Genomic DNA, 12,062 nt, shown 5'->3' on the forward strand with positions numbered 1-12,062 from the left:
CCGCTTCAAACACCATGTCAGATGTATGGCTCCAGCCTGGGCCTCCCCACTCGCAGCTGTATAACACCTCTGCTGTCTGTTCCACATCTTCTCTTGCTTGTCCAGGAGGCATCTCAGATGAACTTGTCCATAAGCACACTCCTGATCTGTCTTCCTGTGTTTTTACTGTCTCAGCTAAAAGCAACTCTGTTCTTCCACTGCCCAGGCCAGAGACCACAGGCTCATCCTTGACCTGTCTCTTCCTCTCCGCTCCACATCTAATCCTTTAGGAATTCCTGGCAGGTCCCTCTTCAGAAGATCCCTAGACCCCGGCCACTTAGCGCTGCTCCTGTCCCACTGCTGTCTGTCACCTGGATTGCGCAGCAGTCTCTCCTGGGTCTCCTTGGTCTGTCCTTGCCTCCCTTCATCTCCTCTCAACAGAGTCACCAGAGTGATCCTATTAAATTGCAAATCAGTGCTTACACTCCTCTACCTAAAACTTTACATTCGCTTCTGTGTCCATCTGGAGTCAACTCCTGGGCCCCTTGCCTGCCCTCCAAGGCCCTCGGGGATCTGTCTCTTGTTATCTCTCAGATTTTATCCCCAGACTCTTCCTCCAGCCTCCCTGTTCCCCTTGAATATACCAGCATGCTCCTTGCCCCAGGCCTTTGCACTTGCTGGCCCCTCTGACCAGAATTCTCTTCTCCCAGATACTGATGGACAGGGCTCACTCTCCCGCCTCATTGTGGGCTTGACCCAGATGTCACCTTCTCAGGGAGGTCTTTCTTCCATCCTATTTAAAAATTACATTCCCCCTCCACTCTTGTCCCCCGCCCCCGTGTTATTTTTCTCTGCAGCGCGTTCCCCCACCTAACATTTATCAGTATTACAGATTTTAGGGTATACATGATTTTCACATTTTATCAAATCTCTAGAATCAAGATGCAGTTTATACTAGATGACAGGTCAGAGTGTAATTGACAACTGTTTTTCTTTCTTAGTAATGCATGAAATAGTACACTGACTTTACTTACTGATTTGTTTATCTGATTCCCCCAGACTGGAATGTAAGCTCATGAGGACAGAGATTCTTATCTGCCTTAAATCCTACTGTATCCCCAGCCTTCAAAACAGTGTCTGGCACATAGAGGCTACTTAGCTATCTGTGTGTACTGAATAAATAAATGAATGCCCTCACAGGGCATCATTTACCAAAGTAGACCACATTTATACCTATGAGCCAGCCCAAAATAGACAGTATATCTTGTTGGAATTAATAATAATCTGATGGCAGTGTTACACCTCAAAGCTGTCATTATATTCTTTCCCCCTTGCCCCTCAAACATGGCCTGGCCTGTTCTGAACTGTAATATCTGACACATTTGTCTGTCTTCACAAGAAAGTGTGACCCCTTTGGGGGCAACATCCTGTCTTACATGTTTCTATGGCTCCAGAGTCTGCAAAGTGCTCAGAGGACATTTATTAAGTGAGTAAATGAGTAATATACACATATTTGTGTATATTTAAATTTATTACAGGTGACTAAAATGCACAGGTATTTAATTCCTGAACGGACTCTAGTCCTGCAGGTAGGAGTCATTTACCTTGTTTTCTCCACTTGCTCACCACTGTTCTAGAAATTAACCTTTAGACACACAATGAGTTTGCACAGTCCATGCCATGCCCTGGTGCATCCTAATAGAAGGAAAAACTGGTAGAAAGGATCCCAGGTAGATTGGGGAGCCCCCTCCCCATCCCAGGTACCACCCAAGCCTCCACTCAGCTACTGGCCCACTTCACAAACCAGCTTGTGGTATTTCTACCACCCGCTGGCATAGCCACTGTTGTGTTTCAGGACAGTGAATTTGCTAACCCCAAACCTGGTTGGGGCTCTTCCAAAGAGGACATGTTGAAACAATAGTAAGGCCTGTGAAGAATGATTAAAAGTATTTGGTCATTTTTTCCACTAAGGATGTATGGTAAAAAGTCAAGTCACTGGAAATAAATCCCCTCTCTGGGAGGTTATATTCAGTGAGATTAATTTTGTGGAGGTTGTTTTCATCTTAAGGCATCCATTTACACCATTCAAAGAAAAACTGTATCGAAAGGTTTACTCAAAAGCAATCTTGCTTCCCTGCCCCTTGCACCCAATCCCACCACCTACCCTGTATAGCTACCCACTTTATTAGTGTTGTCTTTATCTTCCCATTATTTCTTGTTGCACATACGTGCATGTGATAATGTTCACTACCCTTTGCACTTCAAATATGGTGCAATATAGTATGTATATATACATAAGCCAGAAAGAGAAATATATATATATATATATATATATATATATATATATATATATATATATATATATACACACACACACACACACACACTCCTCTACCTAAAACTTTACATTCGCTTCTGTGTCCATCTGGAGTCAACTCCTGGGCCCCTTGCCTGCCCTCCAAGGCCCTCGGGGATCTGTCTCTTGTTATCTCTCAGATATATATATATATATATATATATATATATATAGAGAGAGAGAGAGAGAGAGAGAGAGAGAGAGAGAGAGAAAATATATGTATTCTTATCCCTCTTTCCATTTCTTATACAAAAAGTAGCATACTGCATATTCTTTTCTGCACTATTCTATTTTTTCCCTTAACAATACAGCCTGGAAGTCTGTCCACATCAGCACCTAGAGATCTTTCTCATTTTTTATACATGTCTATATAATATCCCATTGTGTAGATATATTATAGTTTATTCCTCCAGTCCCCTGTTGCTGGCCCTTTGAGTTGTGCAAAATCTTCTTCCTTGACATTGGTCTTGGTGATAATTTTTGGATCTGACTCCAAAAGCACAGGCAACAAAAGCAAAAATAAACAGATGGGACTACATCAAATTAAAAATCTGTACAGCAAAGGAAATCATCAACAAAATGGAAAGGCAACCTGCTGAATAGGAGGAAATATTTGCAAATCATGTATCTGATAAGGGGTTAATATCCAAAATGTATAAAGAACTCATACAACTCCATAGCAAAAAAGCAAAAAATCCAATATAAAAATGTGCAGAGGCTCTTAATAAACATTTTTCTAAAGAAGACATACAGAAGGCCAACAGGTACAGAAAAAGATGCTCACCATCACTAATCATCAGGGAAATGCAAATCAGAGTCACAGTGAGATAGCACCTCACCCTTCTTAGAAAGGCTGTTATCTAAGACACAAGAAATAGCAAATGTTTGCAAGGATGTGGAATAAAGAAACCACTTGTGCACTGTTGGTGGTAAAACATTATGCAGAGCTGCTATGGAAACGAGGGTGGGGGTTTCTCAAAAAATTAAAAATAGAATTACCATACGATCTAGCAATCTCACAACTGGGTATATATCCAAGGTTACACCCAATGATAGCAACATTCTTCACAGTAGCCATGAGACAGAAGCAACCTAAAAGTGTATCAGTGGATAAATGGATTTAAAAATGTGGTCTCTTGATATAATGGAATATTATTCAGCCTTAAAAAGGAAAGAAATCCTGTCCCATGCTACAACATGAATGAACTTTGAGAACATTGTGTTAAATCACATAAGCCAGTCACAAAAAGACAAATATTGTGTGATTCCACTTATATGAGGGACCTAGAGTCATCAAATTCACAGAAACAGAAAGTAGAATGGTGGTTGCCAGGGACCAGGGGAAGGGAAAAGGGAAGTTACTTAATGGGTGTAGAGTTTCAGATTTCCAAGATGAAAAAAGTACTGGATATCTGTTTCATAACAACGTAGCTGTATTTAACACTACTGAACTATACACTTTATTTTTTTTTAATTTTTTTTAACGTTTATTTATTTTTGAGACAGAGACAGAGCATGAACGGGGGAGGGTCAGAGAGAGAGGGAGACACAGAATCCAAAACAGGCTGCAGGCTCTGAGCGGTCAGCACAGAGCCCGACGCGGGGTTCGAACTCATAGACCGTGAGATCATGACCTGAGCTGAAGTTGCTCGCTTAGCTGACTGAGCCACCCAGGCGCCCCTGAACTATACACTTTAATTAAGATGGCAAATTTTATGTCACAACATGGATGGACCTTGAGAACGTTATATGAAGTGAAATAACCCAGAAAGAGAAATACAAATACTTGTATGATCTCACTTACATGTGAAATCTATAAAACCAAATCATAATAACAAAAAACAGATTGATCGTTGTCACAGGTGGGGGGTAGGGGAAATGGGTGAAGGGTCAAAAGGTACAAACTTCCAGTCATAAGGTAAATAAGTTCTAACCATGCACTGTAGTCCGTGGGGACTATGGTACATAAACAACACTGTATTGCATATTTGGAAGTTGTTAGGAGAGGAGATCTTAAAGGTCTCATTATAAGAAAAAAAATTTCTAGCCATGAGGTGGTGGATGTAAACTTACTGTGGTGATCATTTCATAATAAATACCATACCAAATTGTTTTTTTTTTTTAAGTAAACTCTATGCCCAACGTGAACCTCGAACTCAGGACCCTCAGATCAAGAGTCGCATGCTCTACCAACTGAGCCAGCCAGGCGCCACCCAAATCTTTATGTTGTACATCTTAAACTAGTACAGTGTTACATGTCAATTACATTTCAGTAAAGCTGGGGGCAGGAGATGGTAAATTTTATGGGTTTTGTCATAATTAAAAAAAAAAAACACATACGATAGGTGCTTAGTAAAGATTTGGTGAATGAGTAAACCAATGAATGAGTAAGTTAGTGAATAAATGAGTTATTGGAAATAATTAACAACTAGCCCTTTCCTCCTCCCGGAAGCTGCTATCTCATCTGAGGATGTTTCTCATACTCTCCCCAGGAGCCTTGTCAGAATATACCTTGTCAGCCCTGGTTTATACTCTTGCCTTTTCCTGTCCTCAACTAGGGAGGCGCCCAGATCAGCCTGGCTGAGGTCTGTCGGTCTGGGGAGAGGTCGACTCGCTGGTACAACCTCCTGAGCTACAAATACTTGAAGAAGCAGAGCAGGGAGCCCAAGCCACTGGGAGCCAAGGTCCCCACCCCAGGTCCTGAAAGCACGGTGAGTTGGGCCCCGGGTTTGCACCACCCTCCTAGGTGTGCAGCATCTGGATGGATGACAGGAAAAGCTCTCCCAGAATTGGAGATGACTGGGCCTCAGAGGTGGGGGAAGCAACAGAGGGTATTGGAACAGAGAAGAAGATGATGAGATAGGAGAGACCTCTGCAAACAAGCAGGTAGCCCCCGATCTGCAACCTTCCCCTTCCTCATCTGTGTTCCCCCCTTCTGCACTTTGCTTGCCATAGTATAACTTGCCTGATGAAAACCTTAATTTATGATTTTTTTTTTTAATGAAGTAGAAAAGGAAGGAGAAACCTGTAGAAGGTAGAAAATTAACCTTCATTGAGATACTGCTATCTGCATAGTGGTCCATGTTGGAGGCTTGCTGTAAAACACAGCAGAAAACAACACTGACCGGGGTGTGTTAGGTGGGTGACAGATCAGTCATTTCACCGCTCTGAACCTCTTTTTTCATGCCAAATCCTTATCTAAAAAGGTGGTTAGGAAGGTTTGAAAAAGTATATGTGAAGAGCACTCTGTAAGTGCTTGATAAATGGTATCTGTTTCATTATTGTATATTTCTTAAAAATCTTACATTTGCCTATTTTTGGTTTAAAAATATGTATTGGTTTCATTTTAGTGCAATACACTTTAAAATGTCCTGGGGGGCGCCTGAGTGGCTTAGTCAGCTCAGGTCATGATCTCGCGGTTTGGGGGTTCGAGCCCCGCGTTGGGCTCTGTGCTGACAGCTCAGAGCCTAGAGCCTGCTTTGGATTCTGTGTCTCCCTCCCTCTATGCCCCTCCCCTGCTCATGCTCTGTCTCTCTCTCTCCTTCAAAAATAAATAAACATTAAAAAAAATTTCTTTTTAATGTCCTGAAATTGTTTTCTGTACTTGGGAAGCTCACATCTGCTAGCCAAGATTCAACCAAGCAGTGAAGTTGCCCTTGGACATAGAGTGTCACAGCATACAGGATCCTTTTGGAATCCCAAACAGAAAGCATTTGGGATTCAAATTAGCTCATAATTCTCTGTAGTGTGTCTTCCTTCTGTCAGTACTTGGTTACTTTGGACAGTCATTGCCCAGAATTTCAATGGAGAAGATGGGCTAGGTCAGGTGGTAAGGATAAGGGGAAGGATCAAATCTATTTCCCCCCAACCTCCCTTCCCCTCCTCCTCCTCTTCCTTCTTTTTCATAATCCTTATCATTTCCTGCATTTCCTTTTGTGTCAGGCACTGTCCTGTTTATTAGGTGCCACTTACCAAGGCTCAGAAAGGTTACCTAAGGACATACATCCAATAAACAACAAAGCTAGGTCTTCCTCACTCCAAAAAGGAGTCCATGAGCTGGCAAATATCTTGAAAACATCCTCTACTTTCTGGAGCATGTCCTTGGGTAAGTGACACCGACCTTAGGCACAATTAGTTTCCTTGTTCCATTTCTCAAGGGAATAATCATAATCTCTATCTCTCAGAATAGTTGTAGAGATTATATAAAATGTTACACATAAGCTGTCTGTCCAGTGCCTGACATATACCAGGCCTTCAATTGGTGTTAGTCCCCTGTTCCCTAAAAGAGAATTTCAGGGATTTTTCCAAGCTCTGGCCCACACTACAAAGGGTGTTTGCAAATTAGCCATGTGCTCAGAAAGCTACAAGGTCAGTTTTTGCTTTACTATGAGCTGCCATTTACTGAGTGCTAATTGTGTGCTAGGTACTCTTCTTTATATATCTTATGTATATGTTCTCATTCTTCATAGCAACCCTTTGTAGTAGTTATTAGAAACTACTCTAGAGGAAATTGAGTCTCAGATTAATTTCTTCAAGTCACACGGGCTTCCTCATTGTAGACACCATTCAGTATAGATGTTCTTCCTCCAGGAAGTCTTCCCTGAATGCAACCCCAACCTGACACTGCCATTGCTCTGTTGTTCCTAAATATCCAAAGCTTAACCTCTGGCAAAGTCCTTATCACATTGTTTCACATTATCACATTATTGACAGTTCATGTGATGGTTTCCCTGATTACACTATAATCTCTTTACAGCCAGAGACCTATATTTCTGCCTCACTCAACTCCTAAACTTGACTGTCTTCCAAAAGTCTGTCTGTGCATACAGGAGTTATTCTCAGGAGAACCGCAAATTAGATGAACTAAGTGCTGTATTTCCAGTTTATAAGTGACCTTGGGGCAAGACACATACCCACTCTGGACTTCAGTGTTAATCTCAGTTCACGGGGAAGTTCACACTCTAAGCTGTGATTCTTGCAAGTAGTATGCAGATGAACCCTTGGGCCTTTGTCTCCACAGGATGCCGTGTCTGCTCTGTTGGAACAGACAGCAGTGGAGCTGGAGAAGAGGCAGGAGGGAAGGATCAACACACAGACCCTGGAAGACAGCTGGTAAGTGAGGGCTCACTTGGGCCTCAGGAACTGATCTGGCTTGGACCTGGATGCAGGAATGAGCTCCCCAAACTCCAGGGCAACCAAGAGAAGTGTTCCCCTGGGAAGACAGAGAACCTCTCTCCTCATGGGTTCTCTATAGGCAACAAGCCGGTACAATTGACCCTTGAACAACGCAGGGGCTAGGGGCACTGAGCCACTGCATGGTCCAAAATCTACACAGAACTTTGACTCCCCCAAAACTTAACTACTAATAGTCTACTGTTGACCAGAAGTCTTACCAATAATATAAACAGTCCATTAATATAAACTTTGTATGTTGTATGTGTGACATACTGTATTCTTATAATAAAGTAAACCAGAAAAAGGGAAATGTTAAGAAAATCAGAAGTAACTATTCAAAAAAAAAAATCCACATATAAGTAGACTAGTGCACTTCAAATCCATGTTGTTCCAAAATCAACTGTGTATAGCCTGGTATGATAGTTCCCAAAATTTCTTCTCAGTTTGTCATTTTGTGAGCTATAAATCACTCATGCTATGTCACATATTAGTGCCTAACTTGACTCACATTTATGTTGGTAAAAAAAAAAAAAAATTATATTACTATAAATGGAAAGTAAATATCCTCTGCCATAAATTGAAGATGTTTCAATAAGGAATTTCATTTGGCTGCTAGGAACAGGGAGGAGAAATAATAGGCTTAAATAAGATAGTTTATTGCTTTGTTACTTAAAAAGAGGAATGGGAAGAAGCAATCCAAGCCTCATCTGTCAGCTCCATGGCATTACAGGGAACCCAGTGTCCTCCTCTATTTCTGCTTTGCTTTTCTTACTGGGTGACTGCCATCACTGAGGCTTCTTTCTAGCTCAAAATGGCTGCTGAGTCACCAACCATCAGGCAAGCATCAGAAAAGAGGAAAGACAAAAGAATGTGCCTGTATGCCTTTTAACCAAGGAGCATTCCTCAAAGTCCCACCCAGCGGTTTCTGCTTGGTTCTCACTGGCTGAGCTTAGCCATTTGGCCTACCTAACTGCAAGGGATACAAAAATCAGGGTTCCGTTACTAAGAAAGTAGAAATGGATACTAGGGAGACCATGAGCCCTGTCTGCCTCAGAAGGTAACTGGAAAACTTAAATGTAATGAAAATAAAGCAAGAGCATTAAAACCCACCCAAACGTATTGCTTGCTAAGGCTCCAGGCCTGAGGTCTTCTCTCTCCAGATACATTAGAGACATGCTTCCAGAGAGACACTTCTCCTCGGTGTCCACAAAAGAACTGGAGACAGCGTTCTGTCTGTGTGGTTCAGTGCTTCTTAGTCTCTTGTATCCTAAAAGAAAAGTCTCAGTACACATTTAGGAAAAAATAGTATAGACCAGGATTCAAATCTTAGCTTCATGGTTTTTTGTGTAACCTTTGGCAAAGCATTTTTAACTTTTTCTTGCGGCATGGCACAACACATACAAGTTCCCCTAAGTGTACAGCTCAGTGAATTTTCAGAAACCAAACTACCCGTGTGACCAGCATCCGCATCAAGAAGCAGAGCGTAACTGGCTCTCTGGAAGCCCAGTCTGGGCCGGTCGCTGCCCTCCACCACAAGGGCAGCCACTGTCAGGGCAGTCATTCTAACCTTGGCCGAGCCTCGTCTGGAAAAGCGGGACGTCACACTGACTGCGTGGACTTACTGCAGACCACTAAAAGGAAAGCCACTATAATGAAGATAAAGCACAAAGCTCATAGCGGACACCCAGCAGATGGTAGAAATGATCATTCAGGAAATGAGAAGGAACGCCAGCTCCCAGCTAGGAAGGGAGAAGGCGAATCCCATCTCGGAAATGACCACAGCCTGTGAATTTGCCATTTGGGGGAAGTACAGTTGGGCTTAAGTGCACGTGCTCTGAATTCAGACAGATAGGGATTCTGAGTCTTACTCAACCAGCTTCCTGTGGGACCCTGGGTCTGGGTGAGGCCTGAGCATCAGTAAGTTTTAAAAGCTCCCTGGGTGATCCTAATGTGCAGCCAGGGCCGAGAACCATGGCTTTAAACCTCCATTTCTGCCTCTGTGAAATACAGATTTAATGAGTGTCTACAACACATGGGGTATTTTGTAGACTCAATGGGATTATGCATGATAAGATAAGCACTTAGCACAGATTTTGTCCCATGGGAAGCACTCAGTAGCTCTTCTGCATTATTCTGTTACAGCCTCCAGTTATACATGTGGTCTCAGAAGGGGGTCAGCAAATGTTTTCTGGAAAAGTCCAGATAGTAAATGTCTGCTTTGTGGGCCCTGTGGATTCTGGTGCATCTATTCAGCCCTCCTGTTACAGCATCAAAGTATCTGTAGATGGTACTTGCCATCATGTCCCCACCACGGAAGCTTTACTTATGGGCGCTGAAATTTGAATTTCGTGTAATTTTCACAGGTCATGAAATATCATTCTTTGTTTGTTTGTTTGTGTTTTTTAGCCATTTAAAAATATAAAAACCATTCACAGCTTGGGCTGTCCAAAACAGGCGGTAGGCTGGATATGGCCCACAGGCACACTTCTCTTTTACTATTTATTTCTCCATGTGATAAAGGGTGGGGTAAGGTCCCTGAATTTTTATATGTTCATTTGTTTGTTTTAGGGCTCTCTCTAAATTATCTCAGTTTCTCTCTTTCTCTCTTTCTCCCTCCCTGTGTCCCTTTCTTTCCCCCTCTTTCCTCTCCCTTTACATTCATTTCTACCTCCCCTTTCCTTCTCCCTCTCTCCCCTCCCTCTCTCTCTCTAACTCTCTGTGGCACACTGCTGTGCTAAGCTAGGCTGTGCAAAGGTCTGATGCCGGAAAAGCCCAGGACCTGTGTTCCAAAACCCTGGCACAAGATCAGTGGTTTCTGCCAAATTCCAAGCTTGTGGTGAGACTTTTCAAGCCATCCCCTAGCAACTGCCTTCTGTTCTCTATCCCTTTGTGGCCCCCTCTCTCCCCACCCCTGCCATTCAAACTTCCCTAGACACTGACTTACAAAGAGGACTGGGAATCCCAGAGCTGCTATACTGGAGTAAATCCATCCACAGCACCCCCCCCCCCCCCCCCAGACTGGAGGCTTCTCTTGGTCCTGGAATGTTAACTAGGTTTGCTGTGCCTGCTCCACTCCAGAGTCATGTGTGGAGGTCCCCCAAAGACTGGCCCTCTGTGCTAATTTCCACTCCTTCTCTCTCAGCACCCAAGGGCCAGGGTACCATAGTTACTCCCTCCTTTTATTTTCTTAGGTTTCTTTAGTGCATATAATCACAAGACTGGATTTTTTTTTAAGATCCACAAGCAAAACAAAATTCTAAGAGTATTAGAAAATAAAAGAGAATATAATCACAATGCTAGGGTGAAAGTCCTTGTATTTGCCTCCTTGAGAACTTGTGTGTGTTTGTCTAGGGCAGAGGTTGAGAAATAGCATTGCTGGGCCTCAGGGCCTGTGTGCTTTATATTTTAATAGGCATTGCAGAATAGTTCTCAAATAAGATTGTACTAGCAAATGCTCCTACCAGCAGCGATTAAAAGGACCCTTAAGCTATACCCTCTCCAATACTCAATATAATCTAACTACAGTACTTAATCAAGAATACATACGTGTTTTATTTTAGAAGATACTGCTAAAGTGACTTCAGAGTGTAAATTGGCTGCTCTGATGTCTGTTCCCTGCGGAGATATGCCTATTTTCCATGCCTTCACCAGCACTTGATGTTATCTGATATCTATATATTTTGCCACTCTAAAGGGTGAAAAGATGTCTACTTTAATCATTTTTCTCTACAATTGAGTTGTTTTTTTTTTTTTTTTTCCTTTCCAGAAATGTTTAGATCAGGTTCCCGGTCAAAAAGAAAAGACTTCCGTAGTCATTAAGCACTTACAGTGGAGTTGGGCAGCCTTGGATTGGAAACCTGGCTGTACCACTTCGTGGTCTGTGACATGAGACAAGGCCTGTCAACCGCCTGATCCTCAGCTTTTGAATCTGTAAAATGGAGACAATAATTGCTTTCAGTGTTGTTGTAAGGCCTTAGCATAGCACCTGGCGCTTAGTAAGCCTTCATTAAATGCTGGTCAATGTGGCATCTGCCATATTCTTAGGGAAGTGCTCTTTGTGTGTTCCCATGTTCAGTGGCCCTTTTATGTGTAGATCAAGATGCTGTGAAGCAAGGGTGGGAGAGCAAGGAGTCTCTGTTAGCACTGGTCCCCGTCTAAGAACAGGGGAGGTTTTGGTCAAGCGACTGGGGCTGGAGATCCAAGATCTTTTCTCCCCATCAGGAAAATCCCAGGGGAGATTTTATTTTTGTCCACAGTCTCACTGAGCCAGCTGACTGGATGTCCAATTCTCTGCTTTTGGCTGGAATTCCTTTGACTCAGTATGGCCACTCTGTCTCCTGCTGATCAGAAGCCTGGCAGTTATGTATGTCTTTGAGAAGTAAAAATGGGACTAAAGAAAAATTAGCAATTAACAAATGCAGTCCTTTTGCCACAAGAACTCCTCCCAACCCTGGAGTCTGAAGGGAAAGAATCATTGTGAAAGATATCACCAAAAATAAACTCTTTGCAACAAATGGTACCAGAACACCATTGGATATCCATATAGAATAAA

At 42.6% G+C, this 12,062-nt stretch overlaps 1 protein-coding gene across 4 annotated transcripts in view; it reads left to right on the forward strand.

Moving 5' to 3' along the window:
• The window catches only part of WWC1 (WW and C2 domain containing 1), a 153,996-nt gene that overhangs the window by 125,124 nt on the left and 16,810 nt on the right, over positions 1–12,062 (forward strand). For all 4 annotated transcript variants that reach the window (XM_019450242.2, XM_019450243.2, XM_019450245.2 and 1 more), the window contains 2 exons: positions 4,894–5,046; positions 7,356–7,447. In XM_019450242.2, coding sequence (XP_019305787.1) covers positions 4,894–5,046; positions 7,356–7,447 — 245 coding nt within the window. The remainder of the gene's footprint in view (positions 1–4,893; positions 5,047–7,355; positions 7,448–12,062) is intronic.

The sequence above is a fragment of the Panthera pardus genome, unplaced genomic scaffold (genome assembly GCF_024362965.1).
Source record: "Panthera pardus isolate Hobbes unplaced genomic scaffold, ASM2436296v1 HiC_scaffold_2, whole genome shotgun sequence".
NCBI lineage: Eukaryota > Metazoa > Chordata > Mammalia > Carnivora > Felidae > Panthera > Panthera pardus.